This window comes from Erpetoichthys calabaricus, chromosome 16 (assembly GCF_900747795.2).
Source record: "Erpetoichthys calabaricus chromosome 16, fErpCal1.3, whole genome shotgun sequence".
Lineage (NCBI taxonomy): Eukaryota > Metazoa > Chordata > Cladistia > Polypteriformes > Polypteridae > Erpetoichthys > Erpetoichthys calabaricus.
In genome coordinates, this window is record NC_041409.2 from 20889354 (window position 1) to 20912734 (window position 23381).

The 23381-nt window shown below is 38.6% G+C and overlaps 1 protein-coding gene across 2 annotated transcripts in view; it reads right to left on the reverse strand.

Moving 5' to 3' along the window:
• Positions 1–23381, reverse strand: part of cdin1 (CDAN1 interacting nuclease 1) — a 280193-nt gene that overhangs the window by 156440 nt on the left and 100372 nt on the right. Inside the window, exon 11 of one of the 2 annotated variants that reach the window (XM_028821662.2) lies at positions 16719–16862. The exons of the other annotated variant lie outside the window; for it this stretch is intronic. Within the exon in view, the coding sequence (XP_028677495.1) occupies positions 16853–16862 (10 nt within the window). The 3' untranslated portion in view covers positions 16719–16852. Of the gene's footprint in view, positions 1–16718; positions 16863–23381 lie in introns of those variants that run through there. 2 annotated transcript variants of the gene reach the window in all.

Consider the following 23381-nt stretch of genomic DNA (forward strand, 5'->3'; position numbering starts at 1 on the left):
TGGTCCTTAGTGTGTGCTTGGTGTGTGTGTGTGTGTGTGTGTACCCTGCGGTGGGCTGGCACCCTGCCCAGGGTTTGTTTCTGCCTTGCACCCTGTGCTGGCCTGGATTGGCTCCAGCACACCCACGTGACCCTATGTTAGGATATAGCGGGTTGGATGATGACTGACTGAGTGACATAACATCATTTTCAAATGTGCTTATTTCAATTCAGGGTTAAAGGAAGCCAGAGCCTTTCCCAGTGCCACTGGGCAGCCCTGGACAAAAAGCCAATCCATTATAAAGACCTCACTCACACTCACACACACGGTCAATTTAGATCTGTATCCAGAGGTAAACTCACAGAGACACAGATGAAACATGCTAACTCCACATTGCCAACAACTGGGTTGTGGAGTCAAACCTAGTATGTAGAATCCTGTATTTTTTATACTTTATATAAATATACACACAAATTTATAGAAATAGTGTACATTGATCAATTATCAGAGAGAAAGGAATATCTAAATCTGCACAAACACATATAGTGCACACCCAAAGAGTTCCATTTTTATTTAAAGACATATAGTACTTATCTTTTCACTTTGAATTTTTAAATATTAAGGTTTCATTTTAGGAACCACCTCTGCCCTGCCTGCTAAAACACAGTTAGTCCATTGCATTTAACATTCAGCAGCACATGAATAACTTTTTATGCAACTCCAATAGTTAGAAAGATGGACAACTCAATTATCAGGGCATTTATCAACATATTCAGTGGCATAAGCAGCATCCGGTAAGATTGATGACTTCAAAAGTCCTACGGTTTTCTTGCCGTAATATTCAGGCGTTGTGCCTGAAAACATTTTTTTTTTTTTCAGCTTTCATACGCAAAGCTTCATTACCCATCACTCGACTGAAGAGACTTTATTATGAGGTTACCATTTTGGCAACACTATTGTTTGCATGATGAATGTTTCTGAGTAAAAGTGTGGCAAGCTTTAAAGAAATTACGAGCTATCATGCCATTAGAAAACAAACATCTTCATTGCTAATTGACTAAAAATAAAGTACAATTAAGGATTGAGAGTTATAAGACTATTGCGTGTCATTTCTAAAAATGTGAACTTCATGATATGTTAAAGGAATAAGTGCAAGTCTATTAGTTGTGCTTTCGTAATTCTTAGTTTTGTCTGTTAAATTGCTTTTACTGAAAAACTTGCTATGCAAGTTCTGTGCTTTGAAATATGCCTTGAGACAAAAAGTATCTAACTTTCTGTTAAGGAAAACAACTTTAATTATTAGTTCTGTATGAATCACAAGCATTCCCAATTTTTTGTGTATTTTTTTTTAAATCTTCAAAACTTCTAGGAAACATCACATTGAATTATTTTAACTAATGAGGAAGATGGGAAATAATATCATCTCTATGTCTCCTGAGCCAGCTTGACATCATGACTGTATATGATGTAGAAAGGCCCAAAGAGCAGGAGGGGGTTTACTGCTCCTGCAAAGATATGGTAACAACAATAGAAGAGTGCATTCAAAATGTCAGACGTAAATGTCAATTAAAAATTACAAGGAGTTTTGAAAGGTAAGGTCTGAAGGGGTTGACATTCTTTGACATCATGGAGTGTCTGTGACCAAGCCTTTGGCAAACATAACAGGATCTATCCTGTCAACTCTTATCGTACATAAACTCAGATGCTTGTCTAATCTGAATGAAAAATACCAGGGAAATTGGAGCCAAAGCCTTGCGGTTATGTAGACGGAGGCTATGGCATTCTTCAGGCATTCATGTGATCCTTTTGACTGGTGAGGCTATAGACTCTTTCAGAGTTTATGGAAGATAAGACAAGAAAAGCCAAGTAACAACTACATAAATTGCTAAGACTGTGTCAGTGGGGGAGCCCACGCACACATAATGCTTTCATACAGCAGGAATCCAGAAAAATAAAAACAATGTCATTTTATCCGCTGTAATATCAAAACTATTCTATAAAGCAATGTCTCTGAATGTTCTCCGTAAAATGGAATTCCTTTAATGACTTTTATTGCAGGCTTTCAAAAACCACTGGAACCATAAACCCGATATGCTGCTTTCTGCCAAGAGATATTGCCATTATACCAGAGAACTTTATTTCATTCTGAATTAAAATAGTGACAATAATAAAGATAAACAAATGATGTAAATTTGGAAACCAGTACAAGTTTATAAGTTCAGCAAGATGAACATCCTTCCTTTATAAGTAAAGCACCTTGAGCTAAACTGACTGTCATACAGCATCTAAAAGAGTAAATCAACAACCAGCAAAAGGTTATTGATTTTAACTACTGTAATTGTATTTGGCAAAATTAAATATTGATTCATTCAAGTTTCATTAAACCATTGTTCTAAATAAACAATAAGTCATCTTTGTTTATTAGTAATACTTCAATAAAAAGTTATGTTTCCTTGAATATCCCCTTATTCATACTGTCACTGGGAAAACACCATCAGGATTTAACTTTAAAAGATGTACAAGACACTTAAATATTCAGAATGCCACTCTCTTCTAAATGCTGCACATCTCTAATAAATTGTTTCTAAAAGCCAATGGTAATCAACGTGCGCAAGTCGGGCTACAGATAATGCCAACTTTTAGCTGACCCATAGTCCCTTGGTAGAAATCTAAGGTCAAAACCTCCTCGCATTATCCCAATGTGTCAAAATATGTCAACAAACCATCATACTGAAGGAAGAAGACTGACCTTTCCATTCTTCATGTTTGGGGTCACCAATGAAGCCTGTAGACTAAGGGTATGCATGAGCAGTTTTCCAAACTGTTTGACACACTCAGTTCCTGAGGTTCTCTCTTGTCTGTTTACTAAACTGCAAGGTTAAATCTCAGTGGTAACACTTTGCAAAGCCGTCATAAGCATGCAAAAACGTCAGCCATTAAGACAGCGTATACCGCCATTTAATATTCTTGTATTTCTCTGACTGGGCAGTGAGTCGATTTCAAAAGTAATAAATGTATTATTCTGAACTTTTTTTTCCCCCCATTTTATACAAATGTTTCTATACAGCAGCAGTAATACAGTAATACAATCAGAATGAAAGGTTTAGGTACAAGGGTTTGAGTAAAAAAATAAGGGGGAAAATGACTTTTAAAAACAAATCTCAAGAAATATTTTGGACTGAAAAGAACAGGAGGGGTGTGAGGTTTTTCAACAGAAGAACACTACACACTTTTTTGCTTTTTCCTTTTATGATACTGTAAAATTAGAAGAAAGCGAAAAAGATACCTGGAGGTTAAAGAATGGAAAGCTGGCAGCAAGAAAAGAACTTAGAAGATACCAACATTAAGCCTCCTGGATTTGATGGAGTGATCTTTTCACCATTTATAGTGTATGAAGTCCAAAACAGCCCCAATCAACCTGAATAAAAACGTAAAAATCACATTCTTAAACCTCCTTAATTAAATGCAGGGTCATGGGAGCCAGAAACTATCCTGGCAGCACTGGGTGCAATGCTGAAACCAACCCTGGAACGGGTACCAATTCATCACAGGGACTGTTGACACAAAACACACACACACTCTCTCTTGGGACCAATTTGGAATCACCAACCAAACTAACCAATGTCTTTGGGGAGGTGGGGGGAGAACCAGAATACCCCGAGCAAAACCAATGCAGACAGGCGCAGAATATGCAGAATCCACACAGATAGCAGGCATGGGATTAAAAGCTACGCTGCTGGATCTTTAAGGTATCAGCACTAGCACTGACCATGCTAATGTGCTGCAAAAATTAAACTTACATTTTAACTAATGGTATTTCTCCAATTCTCTGTATATACTGAATACATACAGTATGTTATTACGTACTTCTGATACAATAAACACAGAACAGAAGCAAAGATGGTAAACGCAGGAACTGGTATTAAATAAGACACTAAAATAATAGCTAACGGTTTCAAACTTTTCAGAGGACAAAGCATAAGAACCATTAAAATTAGTCTAACCCCTTTTTATATTTGCTATCACAATGAGTAAAATGCTGAACATTAATAAAATATACTGGTTTTATGTAAAATTTCAACTGCATGTAAAAGAGCCAGTGGTTTGGAACAGTGGTTGATGTTGGAATAGATTACAGCTTTCTTTCAATGATTTACAAAAAAGTAATGCTCATCTCCCTGTCATAAATTTCTCCCACTCTCAGAATTGGGATGGATCTTGCAGTGTTAATGGAACAATTATTTATCTTACTTTAAAGAAATAAAACTAGGGTCAAAAAAAGAAGAGAAAAACCAAAGTATATTTGTGTAGTGTAAATATAACCAAACTAACAGCCTCAAGTGGGCCTACCTTAGAGGTCTTGTACCCAATCTAATGCCAGGAGCTGCCTACGCGTATGCAGTTTATCTTTTCGTTGTCTTACCAAAAATGATTTGTTCCTTCCCTCGGACAAATGCTTGTGCTTTCTCCTTCAAACTCACTTCTGGGTTCAGCAGTGGCTCTGTGACTTTGCCAGGGAAAACAGACCAGTGGTTTACAGTCTTATATAAGTACGAGGTGCGATCCAAAAGTTCCCGGAATGCATTTATTTAAAAGCATACACACCAAATAACAATTAATGGTGAACAGTTCCTTCAAAATAGTCACCCGCTGAGTTGATACACCAATCCCAGCGAGATTTCAACCTTTCGAAGCACCTCTGGAAGTCGTTTTTTGTCTGTGTGTTCAAGACGTTGGTTATTACCGCTTGGATCTCCTCCACCGTCTTAAATCTGCGTCCCTTGAGCCTCATCTTCATCTTAGGAAATAAAAAAAAAAAATCAAGACGGCGCTAAATCAGGGGAGTACGGAGGGTGGGGAATGGCAGTAAACTTTGTAGAAGCCAAAAATTCGTGTACAATCAGAGATGTGTGAGCTGGTGCATTGTCGTGATGCAAAAGAAATTACTTGTCAGCCCACATCTGAGGACGTGTTCGGCGAATTCGATTTCGCAAACGCCTTAGAACATCCCTGTAGAATACCCATTGCATCATCGTCAAAAGCTTGTTGCAACATTTCATGGCTTTCTTTTGCTGTATTTCCCAGTTTAAAACAGAATTTAACACACACTCTTTGTTCTTTCAAATCACTCATTTTCACGAATAACCCTTCACAGACACAACCGAAATTTAAACGAGAACTGCGACTTGAAAAACAACTGCGCTGATGTTATAACACGTGATAACAGCTTTCAAGGACAACATGAACTGCTATCTAGCAACGATTGATATAACCAAACCCTTCTGGCTGCAGAAAAAATGCATTCCGGGAACTTTTGGGTCGAACCTCGTATACATTCAAATACACATGGTCCATCTGTGTGTTAAGTCCTCCAGATAGTCTTTCAGGTGTCTGCTTAATTTGAAGGGCATCATGGACCAACACTTGTTTGGGTTCACGTGCAATCCAATGGCCAGGCGAAGATGCTGCCTCTAGTATGCTTTCATTGACCTCTCTCCTGCTACCTAGACAGACGCTCAGACGTCTACTGTAAGCTGTCAGCCTCCTGCCCTCTAGTGTCGGGGAGCAACACTAGTCTGTTCTCTCCCCTGGGTAAGTATTCACGACAACTGCTTTCCTAGGCTACATAACAAAACTATAGGACACGTACCCTCATGACAAGGACCCCGATTCCAAACAGGGAAAATGCAAGATGTTTCTGGTAGTGCAGGTTTCAATCTGCTCCCTAAGGCATACTAAATGCTGTCCATGCCTCGAATTTTCCCAGCTGCTTACTTACATGTATACACACACATATGTTCATTAATTTTTTAACCCGCTCATCCAAGGTAGGGTTGTGGGTTAGCTGGTGTCTTTCCCAACATGCATCATGGGGGAGGCAGGAACAAACCCTGGACAGGGCACAGTCCATTGCAAGCTGAACACACATACATGCATATACATACATACTCCTCCTCGAGCCGCCACCTTATCGTGGTGGAGGGGTTTGCGTGTCCCAATGATCCTAGGAGCTCGGATGTCAGGGGCTTTATGCCCCTGGTACGGCCACCCAAGGCAAACTTTTCCTAGGTGAGGGCTGAGACAAAGAGCGGTTCAGAAAACTTCCTATGATGAAGAAAAACTTTGGATGGCGTTTTCCCTCGCCCGGACGTGGGTCACCGAGGTCCAACCTCTGGAGCCAGGCCTGGAGGTGGGGCTCGATGGCGAGCACCTGGTAGCCGGGCCTGCGCCCATGGGGCTCAGCCAGGCACACCCCAAAGAGGCAACGTGGGTCCCCTTTCCCATGGGCTCACCACCTGTAGGAGGGGCCAAGGAGGTTGGGTGCAGTATGAGTTGGGTGGTGGCTGAAGGCGGGGACCTTGGCGGTCCGATCCTCGGCTACAGAAGCTGGCTCTTGGGACATGGAATGTCACCTCTCTGAAGGGGAAGGAGCCTGAGCTAGTGCACGAGGTCGAGAGGTTCCGGCTAGATATAGTCGGGTTCACCGAGACGCACAGCGTAGACTCTGGAACCAATCTCCTTGAGAGGGGCTGGACTCTCTACCACTCTGGAGTTGCCCCCGGTGAGAGGCGCTGAGCGGGTGTGGGCATACTTATTGCTCCCCCAACTTGGAGCCTATTCATTGGTGTTCACCCCAGTAGATGAGAGGGTAGCCTCCCTCTGCCTTTGGGTTGGGGGACAGGTCCTAACTGTTGTTTATGCGTATGCGCCGAGCAGCAGTCTGGAGTACCCACCCTTTTTGGAGTTCCTGGAGGGGGTGCTAGACGGCACACCTGCTGGGGACTCCCTCGTTTTGCTGGGAGACTTCAATGCTCACGTGGGCAATGACAGTGAGACCTGGAAGGGCGTGACTGGGAGGAATGGCCCCCCAGATCAGAACCCGAGTAGTGTTTTATTATTGGACTTCTGTGCTTGTCAAGGATTGTCCATAACAAACACCATGTTCAAGCACAGGGGTGTTCATATGTGCACTTGGCACCAGGACACCCTAGGCCTCAGTTCGATGATCGACTTCGTGGTAGTGTCATCGGACTTGCGGCCACATGTCTTGGACACTCAGGCGAAGAGAGAGGCGGAGCTGTCAACTGATCACCACCTGGTGGTGAGTTGGCTTCGATGGTGGGAGAGGATGCTGGTCAGGCCTGGAAGGCCCAAACATATTGTGAGGGTCTACTGGGAACGTCTGGCAGAGTCCCCTGTCAGAAGTTGCTTCAACTCCCACCTCCAGCAGAACTTTGACTACGTCCCGAGAGAGGTGGGGGACATTGAGTCCGAATGGGCCATGTTCCGTGCCTCTATTGTTGAGGTGGCAGACCAGAGCAGTGGCCATAAGGTGGTCGGTGCCTGTCGTGGCAGCAATCCCCGAACCCATTGGTGGACACCGGCTGTGAGGGATGCCATCGAGCTGAAGAAGGAGTCCTACAAGACCCTTTTGTCCTGTGGGACTCCGGAGGCAGCTAATAGGTACCGGCAGGCCAAGAGGAATGTGGCTTTGGTGGTTGCTGAGGCAAAAAGCTCGGGCGTGGAAGGAGTTTGGGGAGGCTATGGAGAACGACTTCGAGGAGATTCTGGTCCACCATCCGGCGTCTCAGGAGGGGAAAGCAGTGCAGTGTCAACACTGTATATTTTATTTATTTATATATATATATATATATATATATATATATAAAAATACCTAGCTATCTGAAAACTGTGATCATTCTTGAGAGAGACAGAGGTCCCTCTCGCAAGCTGCAAATTAAGATGTTTGCACCATCATTTATTTTGCCTTTGAGCTCATTAAACAGGGTTTTATATATTATATAATACACACACAGTATATACAGTATGTGTGGAGAGTTTGTACATATATATTGCAAGGTGAATTTGTGCCTTCTGGATTTTTTTGAGTAAATTACATTTTAAGTAAAGCAAATAGAAAAATGACTGTATAAAAATACAATTGAATGTTCTTTTAAAACATAAGCACTTGGAGCCTCAATTTCCAACTTGAAGCAATGCTTTAAACCAATATCTATTATAAAAGAAAATCCTGAAACAAGACGTGATCTTGAAGAGAGACACTTCAGAAAGGCAGAGATACTTTCACTTCCTGCAACATGGTCAAGTCACAGTAAAGTCCCGTCACGTCATACTGACATCCATTGGAAGCACGTTCCCGTGAGACGGTGACCTAGGCAAGGAAAGTAATAATCAGCCCGGAACAAGTGGAATTGAAAACCTTGCACGTCCAAACAGGGTCAGCAATAAAAGACAAAAAGTAAAAAGTAGAACTTCATAAAGACGTTCAAAAACATTGGCGCCACACACATGCAGAGCAGGTTACAGATTATGACAGAAGTGGAATTCGAAAGGCTCAAAAAAATGTTGGCACAACACACACGCAGAGCAAGTTCAAAAATATGACAGTACTAAAATTTGAATGTGTCAAAAGAAAAGATCACATTCGTGCAAACAAACAGAAATTATTACTAGATAAAATAACTGAACTGCAAAAAGAGATCGAATATATGGACATAGGTGATATGTTGGAAGTATGTAGATATTGTGAGGCTTTAATGTTTAAGTCAGGGACTTGTAGATCGTCTACTTTGTGTTGCCATCAGGGAAAAGTACTGCTGCTTCCCAATGACATGGCGTTTCTGCAAGAATTAAAAGATTTGTTGTTTGGTGAAAGTGAAATCCACAAACACTACAGGCAAAATATACACGTCTACAATAATCTGTTCGTGTTACCATCATTCAATGCACAAAACGATGATTTACACAATAATGGACCGTATGCTGTGAGAATCTGTGTTCCTGCAACAATTACAGTTATGACAAGTTTAATTTCAAGAAAAAAAAACAAAACAATTTGGTCAGGTGAATCTCTATGATCACAGAGAAGCGATGCAACATAGAATCGAAAGAGTTAAACGATCCGATTTAATAGAAATTATACAGACAATAATGGATACAAATCCATACGTCCAAAATTTTCGCACTTTACACTAAATTTATCAGCAAAACACGAACAAAGAAATTTTTTTGGATTTCTATATGAATTTGAAAGATCACAGTCAAATTTATAATAAACCCACATGTGACGAATTGTCAGCGATAATAATTTCGAAAGACGGATATATCAAAGACAGTAGATATTCGTGTATAACCAAAGGCAAAGCATGATTCGTCATTTATGTCAAATACATCGCCACATGCCGACCCTTTACTCTTTCCTTTGCTTTTCCCAGAAGGCGAAACAGGATGGTCGTACAATATGAAACAAATGCATTCAGAAAAACGAATAACACCCACACAATAATTCGGCTCAAAATTAGCAATACGTTCCCATGTATTTAACCCACTTCTATCATCTCAACGTCTATCGTAACATTACATCATTAATGCGTATGTAAAAGTCGCAGCTAATCATCTCTCCTTAATTAAATCGCATCAAGCTAAACTTAGAACGGAACATATGCAAGGTCTCATTGATCACGTTCAAAATTCAAATATCAATAATTCAGACATATTCAAAATAGGTAAAGCATTAATATTACCAACATCATATCAGGGTAGTCCAAAACCATTGCAACAGTTATATCATGATGCAATGGCAATATCCAGAACTATCGGTCGGCCAGATTTACTTCTTACAATGACGTGCAATCCACAATGGCCAGAAATACACAGCTTCTTGAGAACAATGCCACAGGCTACATCGGCTCTAGATATTTCCACTTTTGTAAAGATAGTTTTATCAGAAAATCTTATTTTTATGGAATGAACTGGACACAGTGTTCGGGCAAAAAGGAGATCTTGATATGCCATTCGTATTAAAATGTTTAGTTTCCCATGAGAATAGCTTTTGCAATGACAATTATTAAATCACAAGGACAAACATTTGAAAAAGTCGGTTTAATTAAAAAGGATAAAGAAACAATATTCACTCACGGGCAGTTATGCGTTTCACTATCATCAAAATTCAATGCGATCTTGAAGAAAAGTCACTCAGTCATCCTCTAACCCGCTATATCCTAACACAGGGTCACGGGGGTCTGCTGGAGCCAATCCCAGCCAGCACAGGATGCAAGGCAGGAACAAACCCCGGGCAGGGCACCAGCCCACCGCAGGGCGCACACACACACACACACACTAGGGACAGTTTAGGATCGCCAATGCACCTAACCTGCCTGTCTTTGGACTGTGGGAAGAAACTGGAGCACCCAGAGGAAACCCACGCAAACACGGGGAGAACATGCAAACTCCATGTAGGGAGGACCCGGGAGGCAAACCCAGGGCTCCTTACTGCAAGGCAGCAGCGCTACCACTGCGCCACCATGCGCCCTGAAGAAAAGTTCATTCCAAATATTGTTTTTGCTGAAGTTTAAAAAAAAAAAAAGTGAGCATAATGCATATGTAACAATTCCCATGGGAAAAAAAAACACTTTAAATTGTACTTCCACAGGACCAAACAAACCCAGGGGTTGGCGAACTAAGCAAGCAGGGGGTGCAACCCCCTAGTCATTAAATAAGAAAATAAAGGAGCAGACATAACAACTAAGCTAAAGAATAAGACTGACCAAAAAAGTGCTGATATTTCCATGCACAGATTACTGGCATAGAGACATGACTCAAAATACAAGATTAAATGGAAGCCACTACCTGCAGATATGACATGCCCCTCTGAAGGCATGTGTACTCCCAAAAATGCAGTACTCCTTCATGTCTCCACAGCAGGCCTCTTTCAGTTTGGCTTCAATATGCCTGCTTTGGGTCATCTGACTTGCCGAGATGATTTCACCCTACAGAGATAAATGCTGGTGGCACCCAGCTCAACAAGAAGTTATTCTGGCTGAGGCTCAATCTCGGATAAACAAGTCAACTACTGCTATGATGTTTATGCTTAGACTTCGGATGCCATCCTTGTGTTAAATATCAAGATAATCAAACTGCTTCTTGAGGAGTTCAACTGCAAATCACACATTCTTATAAATACTGCAGGTGTTGTAAAGAGTACCCCATTAAGTGTTAGAATACCTTGTTAATTCATGCTCTACCAGTGTCCTAAAATAATACAATTCAAGAACTGAAGGTTGGTGGGGCGCCCTTTTAAATACAATTCTAGGTTAAAGGCTTCATCCTTAACTATAGTGCTTCACGTGTAGAAATACCTTGAAACAACCACACACAGTCTACTTAGATAACTCAAAAAATGTTCTCTTCTAAGTAGCATGGTGCTATCACCTCTACTCAAACACCTTCTCACCTCCTACAAGTGTAGGGTGCATTAGTTAGTCTCATACAATGCCTCTAATCTAAGCAGTAAAATGAAAAACATTTAAGGAAAGCTTCTCACATCTACAATTCCAAAAGTAACAGAAGATGAATTATATGAAATTAATGACATGCCTTACTTAAAAGCATTGCTGGCACTCTTCTTACCACTAACTGAAAACAACTGTGACCATTTCCAAATACTTTAATGTAATATGATGATTTTCTTTGAATCTATAAAGTGTCAGGTGACAGAGTTGTAGGACAATTACTGAGGCATGACAGACTACAAGTAAGCAGGGTCAAACTGTAAAGACGTTAGCTGAGAAAAACATTTACAGACACTTGATTGACAAAATTAAATGTGTGCTCAAAATCTAGAGATTTGACACTCAACAAAAGCTGAAGAGAAAAAAAAACGTGAAATTGTGTTGAAGTCAGCTGGGAGCTGAATGTGTAATAGAAACAACATGATAAGGCAAAGAATACGCAAGAAACCTTAATACAAATAAATTGTAATATCACTTACAGTATATATATTTGTATTATTTAATCATGCAGTCTTCTGAAGTGTCTGAATCATCATTAATTAACAAATATGAATTACAAAATACTTAAAAATTATTTATAGCATTACATAGATTTCCAATGCCTCATACTGATGAACAACCAAAAAAATGTAAAACCTGTGTTTCACACTGAAAATTAGTATAAAAATACTATACATCATATCTTATTATGTATTATCAAGACCTTTAAAAATAATTCATTGTATCTATTATAGTTTGACTGCATGTATGTTTCCTAATTGTTTCCCATTAAAATGCAGTCTTGCAGTGGGTCACAAGGTCTGCGATTGTTTCCAGACACTAAAAACTGAGCGAGGGTGGAGATGACAGTTTTTACAACCAACAAAGGCAGCAAAACACCCAAGTTGCTGAAATAATACTGGAGCAGCAACTGAAGTCTAACACAAAAGTCCTGTTGTGTTGTATTTTAACAGTATAAGACTATCAACGATAAGGATGGTAACACTAATTTCACAGTATTGTAAAGGGATTAACATGCGCATACTGTATATGTATTTATTATTCCATTTCAAAGAGTTTAGTAGTTTGTTTGGATCCCCTGTTGCATATAGTACATAAAGACAATGTAGTTTTTTTATTTTTAAAATGGGATAAATGGGTTCAGAGATATTTCAGGTAAGGAATGCAGAAGTCTCAATGCAAGGCTGTTATACACATGCTACATATAGAATAGCAGATACAATTAAGAATTACACTGTACTATGTGTATACGTGTACACCTGTTTCATTTATTTTTAAGGTGGGGAGAAGATCAAAATCAGGACTAGTCACAAAAAATAAAAACACTAGCTTATTCAGTATTCCTACAGTGAAGTACAAAAACTGCTTTTATTGTATGCATCACAATACAGAATATTCTACTCAGAGAAATATGTCAGGCTAGGACGGTTGAACATTTAAAACCACACATTTCATAATTTGGAATACATTAATGTTACAGATTTAACTTAATGCTGAGTAATGTAGCTTGAAAGCACAGTACTACTTCTCCCCATGCGCAGTCTTTTCTTTTTATTTTGGAACTGATTGTCAATTTACTGTCTCAGTGCTTCTCCATATAATAAGTGCACTGTCAACTCTTGCTTAATGCTATGCTATTGTACTTGAAACCTACAGTATCTGTCCTTTTTCTCTGTCCTAATACTTGAAGCCACTACCAGGATACTTTTTTTTTTTTTTTTTTTTTAATAAATTTGATAAATGCTCCACCTGCATATTAGTGAAACAGGACAAACTTTAAAAATCAATAAACAAACGGGTATCGCTAGCTAAGTGGTGGCAAGGCCCACTCCAAAACGTGGTGAGAAACAGAGCGATTCGAACGGAGGCAGGCGCATGAGTGAGGAGAGCCCTGCCCGGCTCACCACTCCTGACGTCATGCTTCCCCATCCCATCGGCCCACAGCCTCTGTCTCGGATTAGCATGAATATTTTGCTCCTGCAAGCGAAGTATGATTCTTAGCGCAATTAGAGAAGTTGCAAAATAAATAGATAGATAAATATATATAGATATAGATAGATATATAGATATAGATAGATATAGATATATAGATAGATATAGATATATAGCTATATACATATATATAGATATATATATATAGATATATAGATATAGATATATATAGATATAGATATATAGATAGATATATAGATAGATATAGAGAGAGAATAACCTTAGCAGCAATCGTGATAATCTGTTCACATTTTTGGAAACTTTTATCACTGAAAGTGCCATGAAAGTACAAAAGTTTGAGGTTTTTCACTTTTGCTAATTTGTTTTTTCTTAAAGTTGTTCAGGAAGTGGTATATTTGTTCCTTTAAGCATCACAGGTTGAAAAACAACTTGTGGGGAACTTTAAATCAAAATTGATGTATACAGTGAAACAGAAATTGTTACTTTGGGACAGTAGTCACAAATATTGATGTGTATCTGCAGGGACATTCCATGCCAGAAATTCACCTGACAAATCACTGCATTGTTACAGTCTTTGTGGAAGCAATTGCACAAACCTGCCATACTAACGATGAAAACTGCTGCAAAAAGTATATCACATGATCAACTGTCTGTCATGAACTCAAAAGGGTACCCCGGCCAGTAAACATTTGGATCACTCCTTGGTATTCATTTGGTGTGATTCCATGTTGGGTGTTGCCAAACTTGGATTAAACCAAGTCCAGCACTTGATTTTCAATATGTTGATCTGTAACCTACATGCTGTTTCATCATTTAAGTTAATTTCCTAAGTGAATTGCTCAGGGATATGTCTCAAGACAGTTAACTAACAGCTGAGTACACTAATGGAGAGATAAGAGAAATAGCCACAATTTGTCATACATTTTTTGTGGATTATGTATAGCAACCAAGATCTCATAAAGGTTCAACTAATGTGACCTTAAAATGAGACACACTGTTGCAGTGGATGTGGAATAAAAGTACCTGAACCAGGAAGATTTGAAAAACCATCAGACAGTCCAAGTCCCTGTTGATTCATACCAACTAGTTGCGTTTGGTCTTAGTGATAAATACAGTCCCAAAGACTTTCTAGCTGTTTTTCTATATTTGTGAACTTAGAGAGGCATCAGCTAACTGTTAATTACCCAGGGCAGAGGACATGCACCTACCTGTGTTTGCTGCCTCACTGGCTTTCATAAGACGACACTGGTGATACCATATCTTAGCCATGTCACTGGCATATGAATCCTATTAATCTCTGTCTTGAGAAAATACCCCCAGATAGACAATGTTTTTAGTGAAAACTTCAAACCTTGCCCTCTGTTGCTGACGTGTTTCACTTGAACATTGTTGAGCCATAGCATTTGTTTCGTTTCAACATTCTGCCTCTTCATCTGTGTCATTAGCACAACATCGTTATTGCACAGCAATGTTTACTGCACACAGGTATTTCGTAGAGAGGTGCATGCAAGCACTTAAAAAATGCAAAAGTGCTTGCATGAGTTATCTAGTGGCTGTGGTTCAGCGTGAGCAGAGAAGAGTGCTCCATAAGCACACACATGTCTTTCGTTTATATATGTCTATTGAGAGGTCCATTTTAGCTGCATATTGCAGAATGGTAATGTAAAGTGCAAAGTGTGCTATCAGACCACTTTATTTTTTATTTTTTTGTGATTACATTTTTATTAACATTTAATTATCAAATACAAAAAGCAATAACACAATTTTGGATAATAAACTATGCAAAAATTAAAACATTCCTCGTGCACTTTATAGAAGTACTAGCCATGTGCGCCCAACTATGTTGCGTGTGTTAAAGTTGTCTGTGAAGGGCTCCCTGTTTAAACGTGGCTGCCAGTCGTGAACTGGGCCCTTCGTCGCACAGCATTATGTTTTTTTATAAGGGAAACAAAATTACAAAACAAAACCCTTGGACATTGATTCGATAGGAAGGGCCTACTCGGAATCACTGTCCGAATAGTAATTATGTGGTGGTGTAGGAGCATTTCTGCTTCTCTCCGTTCACACTCCGTCTCGTTTTCACGACGCTGTCGTTTCCTCTCACGATCTCTTCTCAACCTTTCTCCAATCTCGTAGGTTGCTTTGTGGCAATCCAAAGAGTAAGGCAATATACACGGAGCAATGGTTATAAAAGGGGGACACAAAGGTATCCAGGCTCTTTAAAGCATAAATAGGGATCACTTCACTGACATGTGAGCAAGCCACGGTACAACTGTGAGACGCGCAGCACTCGCCGGCTACAACGTAACAATAATAATTTCCGGAATGTGCTGTTACGTTGTCATTCATTTTACCCACTGTCTTTCTTTCATTCATATGTTACGTAGGCACGTACCTTTTATCTTCGGCAATCTCATTCTCTAACCAGGCCTCAGGAGCTAACCAGCGTAACACTGTCCACCACCCCTTTCGTTATTCCGGCACATTGTTGACATCTGTGAGTAACAACAACGTACTAAACTGGAAGGTGGTCTACGCATGCATGGAATTCGCGGACAAACAACGATCAAGATCCAAATGAAGATTATATATAAAGATTAGTTAATTTAAAGCACAACAATTTGTTTAGTTTGAATGTCTGTGTTTTGAGGTGTGACTGGAGTACTACAGTCTTCAGCAATATAAGCCTGGAGGAGATTCTTAATGCAATGCCTATGTTTTAGCTGTCTCTACTGCCATCTAGTGCTTCCTCTTCTAATTCATTCGTGGACAAACAAAGATCAAGATCCAAATGAAGATTATATATAGAGACTAGCCATGTGCGCACAACTACGTTGCGCATGTTAAAGTTGTCTGTGAAGGGCTCCCTGTTTAAATGCAGCTGCCAGTCATGAACTGGGCCCTTCGTTGCACAGCATTATGATTTTTTATAAGGGAAACAAAATTACAAAACAAAACCCTTGGACATTGATTCGATAGGAAAGGCCTACTCGGAATCACTGTCCGAATAGTAATTATGTGGTGGTGGAGGAGCATTTCTGCTTCTCTCCGTTCACAGTCCATCTCGTTTTTACGACGCTGTCGTTTCCTCTCACGATCTCTTCTCAACCTTTCTACAATCTCGCAGGTTGCTTTGTGGCAATCCAAAGAGTAAGGAAGAACCAATGCTTCTTTCTTGAACTCCAAACGCCGACTGATGGAAAATCACAGAAGTGTGTCCGACTTATATACTCTGACTGCCGACTTCAAGAAGCGGGTGAACATTTGATTTGGACGAAGTGCTGCCAACGACGGCCGATAGAAACAGAAAAAATCACAGTCTCGACAACGAAGCATGTGTCGACGCCAGATCTAAACACAAAGAGTGGTATCGACAGTGTTTGTAAAGAAAAGTAACAACCAAGGCAGTGTCAGGGGAACATGAATTCGCGGACAAACAAAAATCAAGATCCAAATGAAGATTACATATAAAGATTGTTTAAATGTCACAGAGTCAACTGTATATTAATTCTGATTACCAGATGCATTCTCACATGGCAGCAGCATACAAAGTTGTGAATGGAACTAGATTCATCAGGAGAATCTTCCATGCCACAAGGAAATACAAATTAGGAATGGCTGAAAGATATTGATGGTGAGTCCAGTTTAATATAGCGGCCTTCTCTGGAGGATGAGATAATGTTAGCTATTTGCAGAAGGGGCCCATTACCAGCTAATTTCCAACAGCTACAGCATAGGCTACAGTAGAGTTGACATGGGCTGTATTTCAAACAAATTACAGAATTCATATCAGTAAGACATTCAGGCAGTTCTGAAGGCAAACAGGAGGAAAGCTTGCCATTACGTTGGAAGTTAGTACATGTACCTCAGAAACTGCTGAGTTCACAACTTAACATTAAAAAGTGGCTACTATGAACTTTTATGAATAAACAAAGCACATGTTCACTGTTCTGATGGTCACACTATTAACCATAAGTTTAAGTTCTGGAATTCTACAATATACAGTATATATTTTAAAACTATTAGTACTGTACCTGAGGGCACGTGGTCATATTTTGTTGGTAGCCAGGAGTGCTACACAAAAATAGACTTATTCAAAATTCTCTTCATAATTGATTTCACTCATTATCAATGGAAGTTACAATCAAGACAACACTAGTGTACCGATAACAAAAATACCAAAAATCTGAACAAATTAAGTTAAAACTCTGCTTGGCTATCAGACAGAAACTCAGATCCAAACCAGCTATTCTGCTTTTAGGGACTTGACTAGTAGGGGTGAGGATTTGTCATAGACAGTAACATTAACAAGCCAATGTTTAAAACAAAATATTATCCCACTCTCAGACAGTGAGTGTTTATGGTTAATATTAAAAGTCTTTTAGGAAATTAAAATCTCATTTAAGATTTAGCATAAATGTGACCTGTGCCTTCACCAAGTTATAATGTATGTATAGGGAAACCACCTGGATATATGTATTATTCTTTCCTTTAGTAGATGTTGAGCAGATTGTTGGTTCTCTGTCCTTGAAAAGAACGCATATCTCTTTTGTTGTGTTAATATTTAGTACTAAATGAGAATGTTCATACCACTTGCATTCCTCTGACTCTGGACTATTATGTGTCTATTCATCCTGCAGTAGACTGACCAGAGCTTTATCATGAATTAATTAATTCAAAGTCTGTCAGGTTATGAGCTCAAGAACTTATTCGTGCGTAAAATGTACAGTAGTAGGGATAAAATCCAGTCCTGCAAGGAGTCTATGCTGAAGCATCGTTATCCACTTTAACCTTCTGTGGCCTTTCACTCAGAAAGGTATAACAACCAAAAAATTAGGCTTTAATAAGGACAAATCTCTTTATGGTTCTTGTTGTAATTTGTATGATTAACCTGTATTGAATGGTGATACAAATTCTACAAAAAAGACTGAAATGAATTTTGGCATTATCCAAATATTTTTAATCTATAGTGTGATGAGTTAACACAGCACTGTTAAAGGCCTATTTATACTTAATGTGCCTGCATCAACGCAGGGGTCCGCACGGCATAAATTTCACCAGCAGTCATGGCGCGCAGACCCTTATTTTAACGACTGCATGCTTATTGAATTTTGTGACCACACAGCCCTGTGCGTGTAGATTGCGTATGCACTAGACAAGACAACAGGGACTCGTTCAAGGTGCAATTGTGTAAACCAATTTGTCGCTACTTGCAGTTACACAATCCAACATTAAAAGCAGATGTGCACAAGTTCATTGTGAGAAATTACCCCGAACCCTGGGCAAAGATGAAAGTTTGTGCAAGAAGCAAATGGAAATATCTGGGGGATCGATATAAAATGGCAAAGTTCTTTCGGAAAGCCGGGGGATTTTGCAACCATGCAGTGTTGCGCACTCAATGCTCATAATATAAACAGACCAGGTTGCACATCATCTGTCGAAAAACCGTGTGCAGCTGTCTGAGCCTGCTGGCAAGAAGTAGAAATGAAATAAATAGGGCAGAAACTGAGAGCTTAAAAAGCAAATCACTCACTTCCACTTTCAATTATCAGCACAGGCCACAAAAATACAGAGAGCTGCAGCCCTAAAACATAAATACAGTGTTCCTGGTGCTGTACAAAGAGTAAATGTGAATTTATAGGACTTGAAATTTGGAATGTAGGTTACCCTTTGACCCATAGGTGCTCGCTACGAAAAGGTTTTAAAAATTTTGTGGTCAAAGCACGAAATTTCTTATAGTTTTTTAGACCCATTCATTCATTTTCTTTCTAAAATAATTTTCTTTAAAGTAAATTAAAAATACTTAAATTTTTCTGAAGAGTACAAATTTTGTTTTGATATTTTGGAGTTTCCACAAAGTGTTTATAATTTGCCATATATTTATCTTTTTAAAATAATTTAGTTAGGTTATTCCAAGGAATATTAAAGCAAACTTTTTTTTTTTTTTCGAGGATTTTAATTTTCATACTTTTTTTATTTTATTCTTTTTCATACTTTCCTCACAAATTCTTCTATTAAGTTTATACCTCTTCAAAGAAACCCATAAAACTATGACCGAGGAAGAAAGGATTTATATTGACGAAGTAATGGTCCCTTACCGCATGGTGCGGATGAGCAGTGACGGCGCGTGCCTGTTCTCCTAGATTGCTTAGGATTTGTCATTTTTTATGAAAAATATATTATTTTTTAATATAATTAATATTATAACATTCACCTTCATCTATTTTTATAACAAATAAATTTAACACTTAAAACTTACACGGTCTGGTTACTAAATAATACCGGGGTGGTGATGGGATCACTGGGGCTTTAGTTCAAAACAAGTTTTGATCATCACTGTTTAAGTCTTCTATAATTAAAACAGATTATATTTGATTAAACCATTTCAAGAAATAATTTGTAACCTATTTTGTTTCATTTATGTGCTAAATCTTGCCTTATGACTTTTACAGGACGTATACTGTCACTCTGTATATTTTAGAACACATTTTTCCTGTTGCTATCCTGTAGTGAAGCACGGGTATTCAGCTAGTATAATTATATGTTTTACTCACACAATACACCATCCACCACTAGGTGTTTGCATTTTGTACTAATAAGAAAGTTTTAAAACTCATACACAGAATCAGACACCACGGTAGCCTTCAATAAGGGCGCGCACAAAAAGGCGAGCTTCAAAAGGGCGACCTCAATTGAGCGCGGCGAATAAAGGCGTTCGTAGATAATGTAGATAATATAGATAATAATAGTAGATAATAATAAATAATAAAATATCTACGTGGCATTGCACATAATCTACAGCTTCAAGTGTAACACAACAATAAGTAAGAGCAGAAAACAAGAAATAGTTTAGAAATAGTTTGTTAGACGTTCATGCATTAATTAATTGGATGTTTTAATATTCTTGCTTTCGCCTTTTTATACGTTCAATCATTGCCTTTATCTAATAAATTTTCTGTAATAATTTTGTTGTGTTTGCCTTTATTCGCCGCGCCCAATTGAGTTCGCCCTTTTGAAGCTCGCCTTTTTGTGCGCGCCCTTATTGAATAGAACCAGACACCACAGCTCTACATGACTGCTCACACTTTACTCCAACAGACTGCCTTCTTGGGGGGTGTCCTCTTTAACCATATAAAGAATAGAACAGAAGAAAAAGAGTTCAGGTAGAAAGTTTTTGTTAAGAGGGTCACCTTTCAGAGTTATAACAGGCTGAACCTACATCATTGCTTTAACCGTACCCAACCGTACTGCTTTCTTATGGCAAACCCACAAGGAGTTTGAATGAAAATAAACCATAGGAAGAAAAAAAAAAGTTTCAACAGGGTGCACTTTTGGATAATGTTTCCAGAGTTAAAGCAAGAGAAAACTATGTAAATAGAGCAATTTATTAAATACAACCATCAACCCTACAGTGTGAAGTAGCCAACAAAGAATGTTGGGGTCGGCTCCATGTTACTGATTTGCCAATCTCTTCACAATATCTCAAGCTTTCTTAATTTAAACTGCCATTACTATTTAGTTTGTGAGACACAGCCGGTGGGATTTCTTTCAAAACAAAAACAAACAAAAACATGATAACTAATATTTATTGCAATATTTTTATAAAAATACTAGCTGTCCCCCGTGGCTTCGCCCGCGTAGTAGTAACACAGGACAGTAAGGAGGGCCCTGCCTGGCTCCCCACTGCTGATGTCATGCTTCACCCTCCCCTTGGCCCGCAGCCTCTGTCCCAGATAAGTGCAAATGTATAGCTCCTGCAAGCGAACTATGATTCTTAGCACGATGAGAGAAGTCGCAAAATAAGCCGGAATGTTCAAGCAAATTATACAATAAAACTGATCTAAATCTGTTAAGTAGTTCTCTCGTTTGCTAGCTAAGCAGAGGTAAGGAATGCCCCAAGGCTGGTGAGTGAGTGAGGAGGTTCCGCCCCCCTCCATCTCTCTAGGATTCATGCAAATAAATCGGTGCTGCAAGCGAACTATGATACATAGTGAAACAAGAGAAGCTGCAAAATCAACCAGAATGTTCAAGCAAATTATAGAAAAAAAACCCAATCTAAATCCGTTAAGTGGTTCTCTTGTCAAAAGCAGACAGACAGACATTGTATTTTATATTTTATATATATATAAATATATATATATATAAATATATATAAAATTTTAGGAATGTGACGTACATAAAGATATATAGATTACAAATGCTTTTAGCTTAAAAATAATTATTTCTTCATATTTAATTTCATTTTTTCTAATACCAATACCACCACATTCTCCAATTTATTTTGATTATTAAACATTTTATACATTAAAGCTTTTTTAGTACACATATACTATACTGAGATTATACATCCAACCAGATTTTTGTTTTGTGATACTTCTTCACCCATTTTGAGTTGCTCCGAGACAATAATTAACATTATTCATTATTTCAATAAAGAAGATAAAGTTAATGATGTCATTATTTCATATTCGGCACAAATAACAACAGTAGAATAAAAGCTACCACCAGCTACTACAAAACTACTAGCTGTCACTGCCACCTCAACTTTTAGTTACTACATAAGATCAGAAATTACACATTGCACTCTATGATTAAATCACTCAATAAAATCTAAATGCATCTTCATTTACTGTATGCTTCTCTGTATATAAAAACATCCTGTAAAAATGTATACAGTAAGAGTTTTGATTCCTTTTATATCAATGGATACAGAATGCAACACGTTGCATTGTATATTGTGTGTTGCAGTGGTTAAGGCACTGGATGGTTCACTTTCCACCTCTGCCTCATACTGTGTGTGCTGGGGAGTCACATAATTTGCATGTACGCCAACAATAAACAAAATCAGTAAACAACTGTAACACATTATGATCTTACAAGTCACCTCAGATAAAGGCAAATACTAAATACATAATATTCTAGCACATCTTACCACATTGCTTCAGTAGATGTATTCTTACCTGCACATTAAACATATGGGGTATGTCACAGCCTGAAGGCAGTACCTATCAAATTTTTGGTTGCCAAAGATAAATGCACAACATAACACAAAATATTTAACTGAAGAATACTATAGTACTGTAGTCAGCCAATACAACTCACATACATAACCTATTCTCTGTTTTTCCATTTTTTGACACAGATAATAACTGTGTTTAGTTCATGGCCCTAAAAACATCTTGGTTGATTGACACATTTTAGGTGGGATGCTTTCAACTAAGTACACTGTGTACAGGATGTGTGCAATGTCTAATGATAAGTGGTCCTTACATCTTTATTTAAATATAGGGCTCTGTGTATTTCAGTTGTGGAATAAATCTTTTTTGCATTTGTTACAAAAAGATTACTTTACACTGTACATTAACATAATTTAATTGTCAATTGCTTGCAACATACATCTTTATCTTTAAACCCACATTCAGTTAACTACAACAATGATACGCAATATATACCCAGTCTGAAATTGGCACCTGCCAAGCCACAAGTGCTGGTAGGAGAGGCTTCAGCTTGCTAAAATCCCAAACTTGGTTGAGAGTGGTTCAGTAAATTAATGTATGGCTACTACAATGCAATATAAAATGAAAAAATGGTGAAAACTAAAAAACTACAGAAGTAGAGTCCTGCCAATGAAAAAAAATCATTACATTAATTTGCCAAGATATAGTCGCAGTGATCAGTCACATGTGTATGCACATGCTCAGATTGTCTACTGTACAATTGTTCACCCCTAACGAGGAAGAGATTAAGCACATGCATAGCGTGCAGATAAGCGATTAAAACTGAACAGACATTATAGTTATACATTTCATCCTGTATATGCTTAATCTGTTTAATCTGCAAAATTTTATGGTCACAGAGAGCCAGTGATTATTGCAGCAACACTGGGCGTAAGGCATGAAATAACCATGGCCAACCAGAAAAGAGTGAGCTGCATGCAGTTCACTTGCAGAGACCTATAAAACAGGAGTTCTTAACCAGAGGTCCGTAGTCCCCTAGGGGGTCCATGGATAGGTTTCAGGGGATCTGTGAGGGTCAGATAAAAATTAACATTTATATTCAATATACATCCCAGGGTATCCAAGCCTATATAAGGAGGTAATGTTCATTCTCTTTAAAAAGAAAATGAATCAGTTTGTG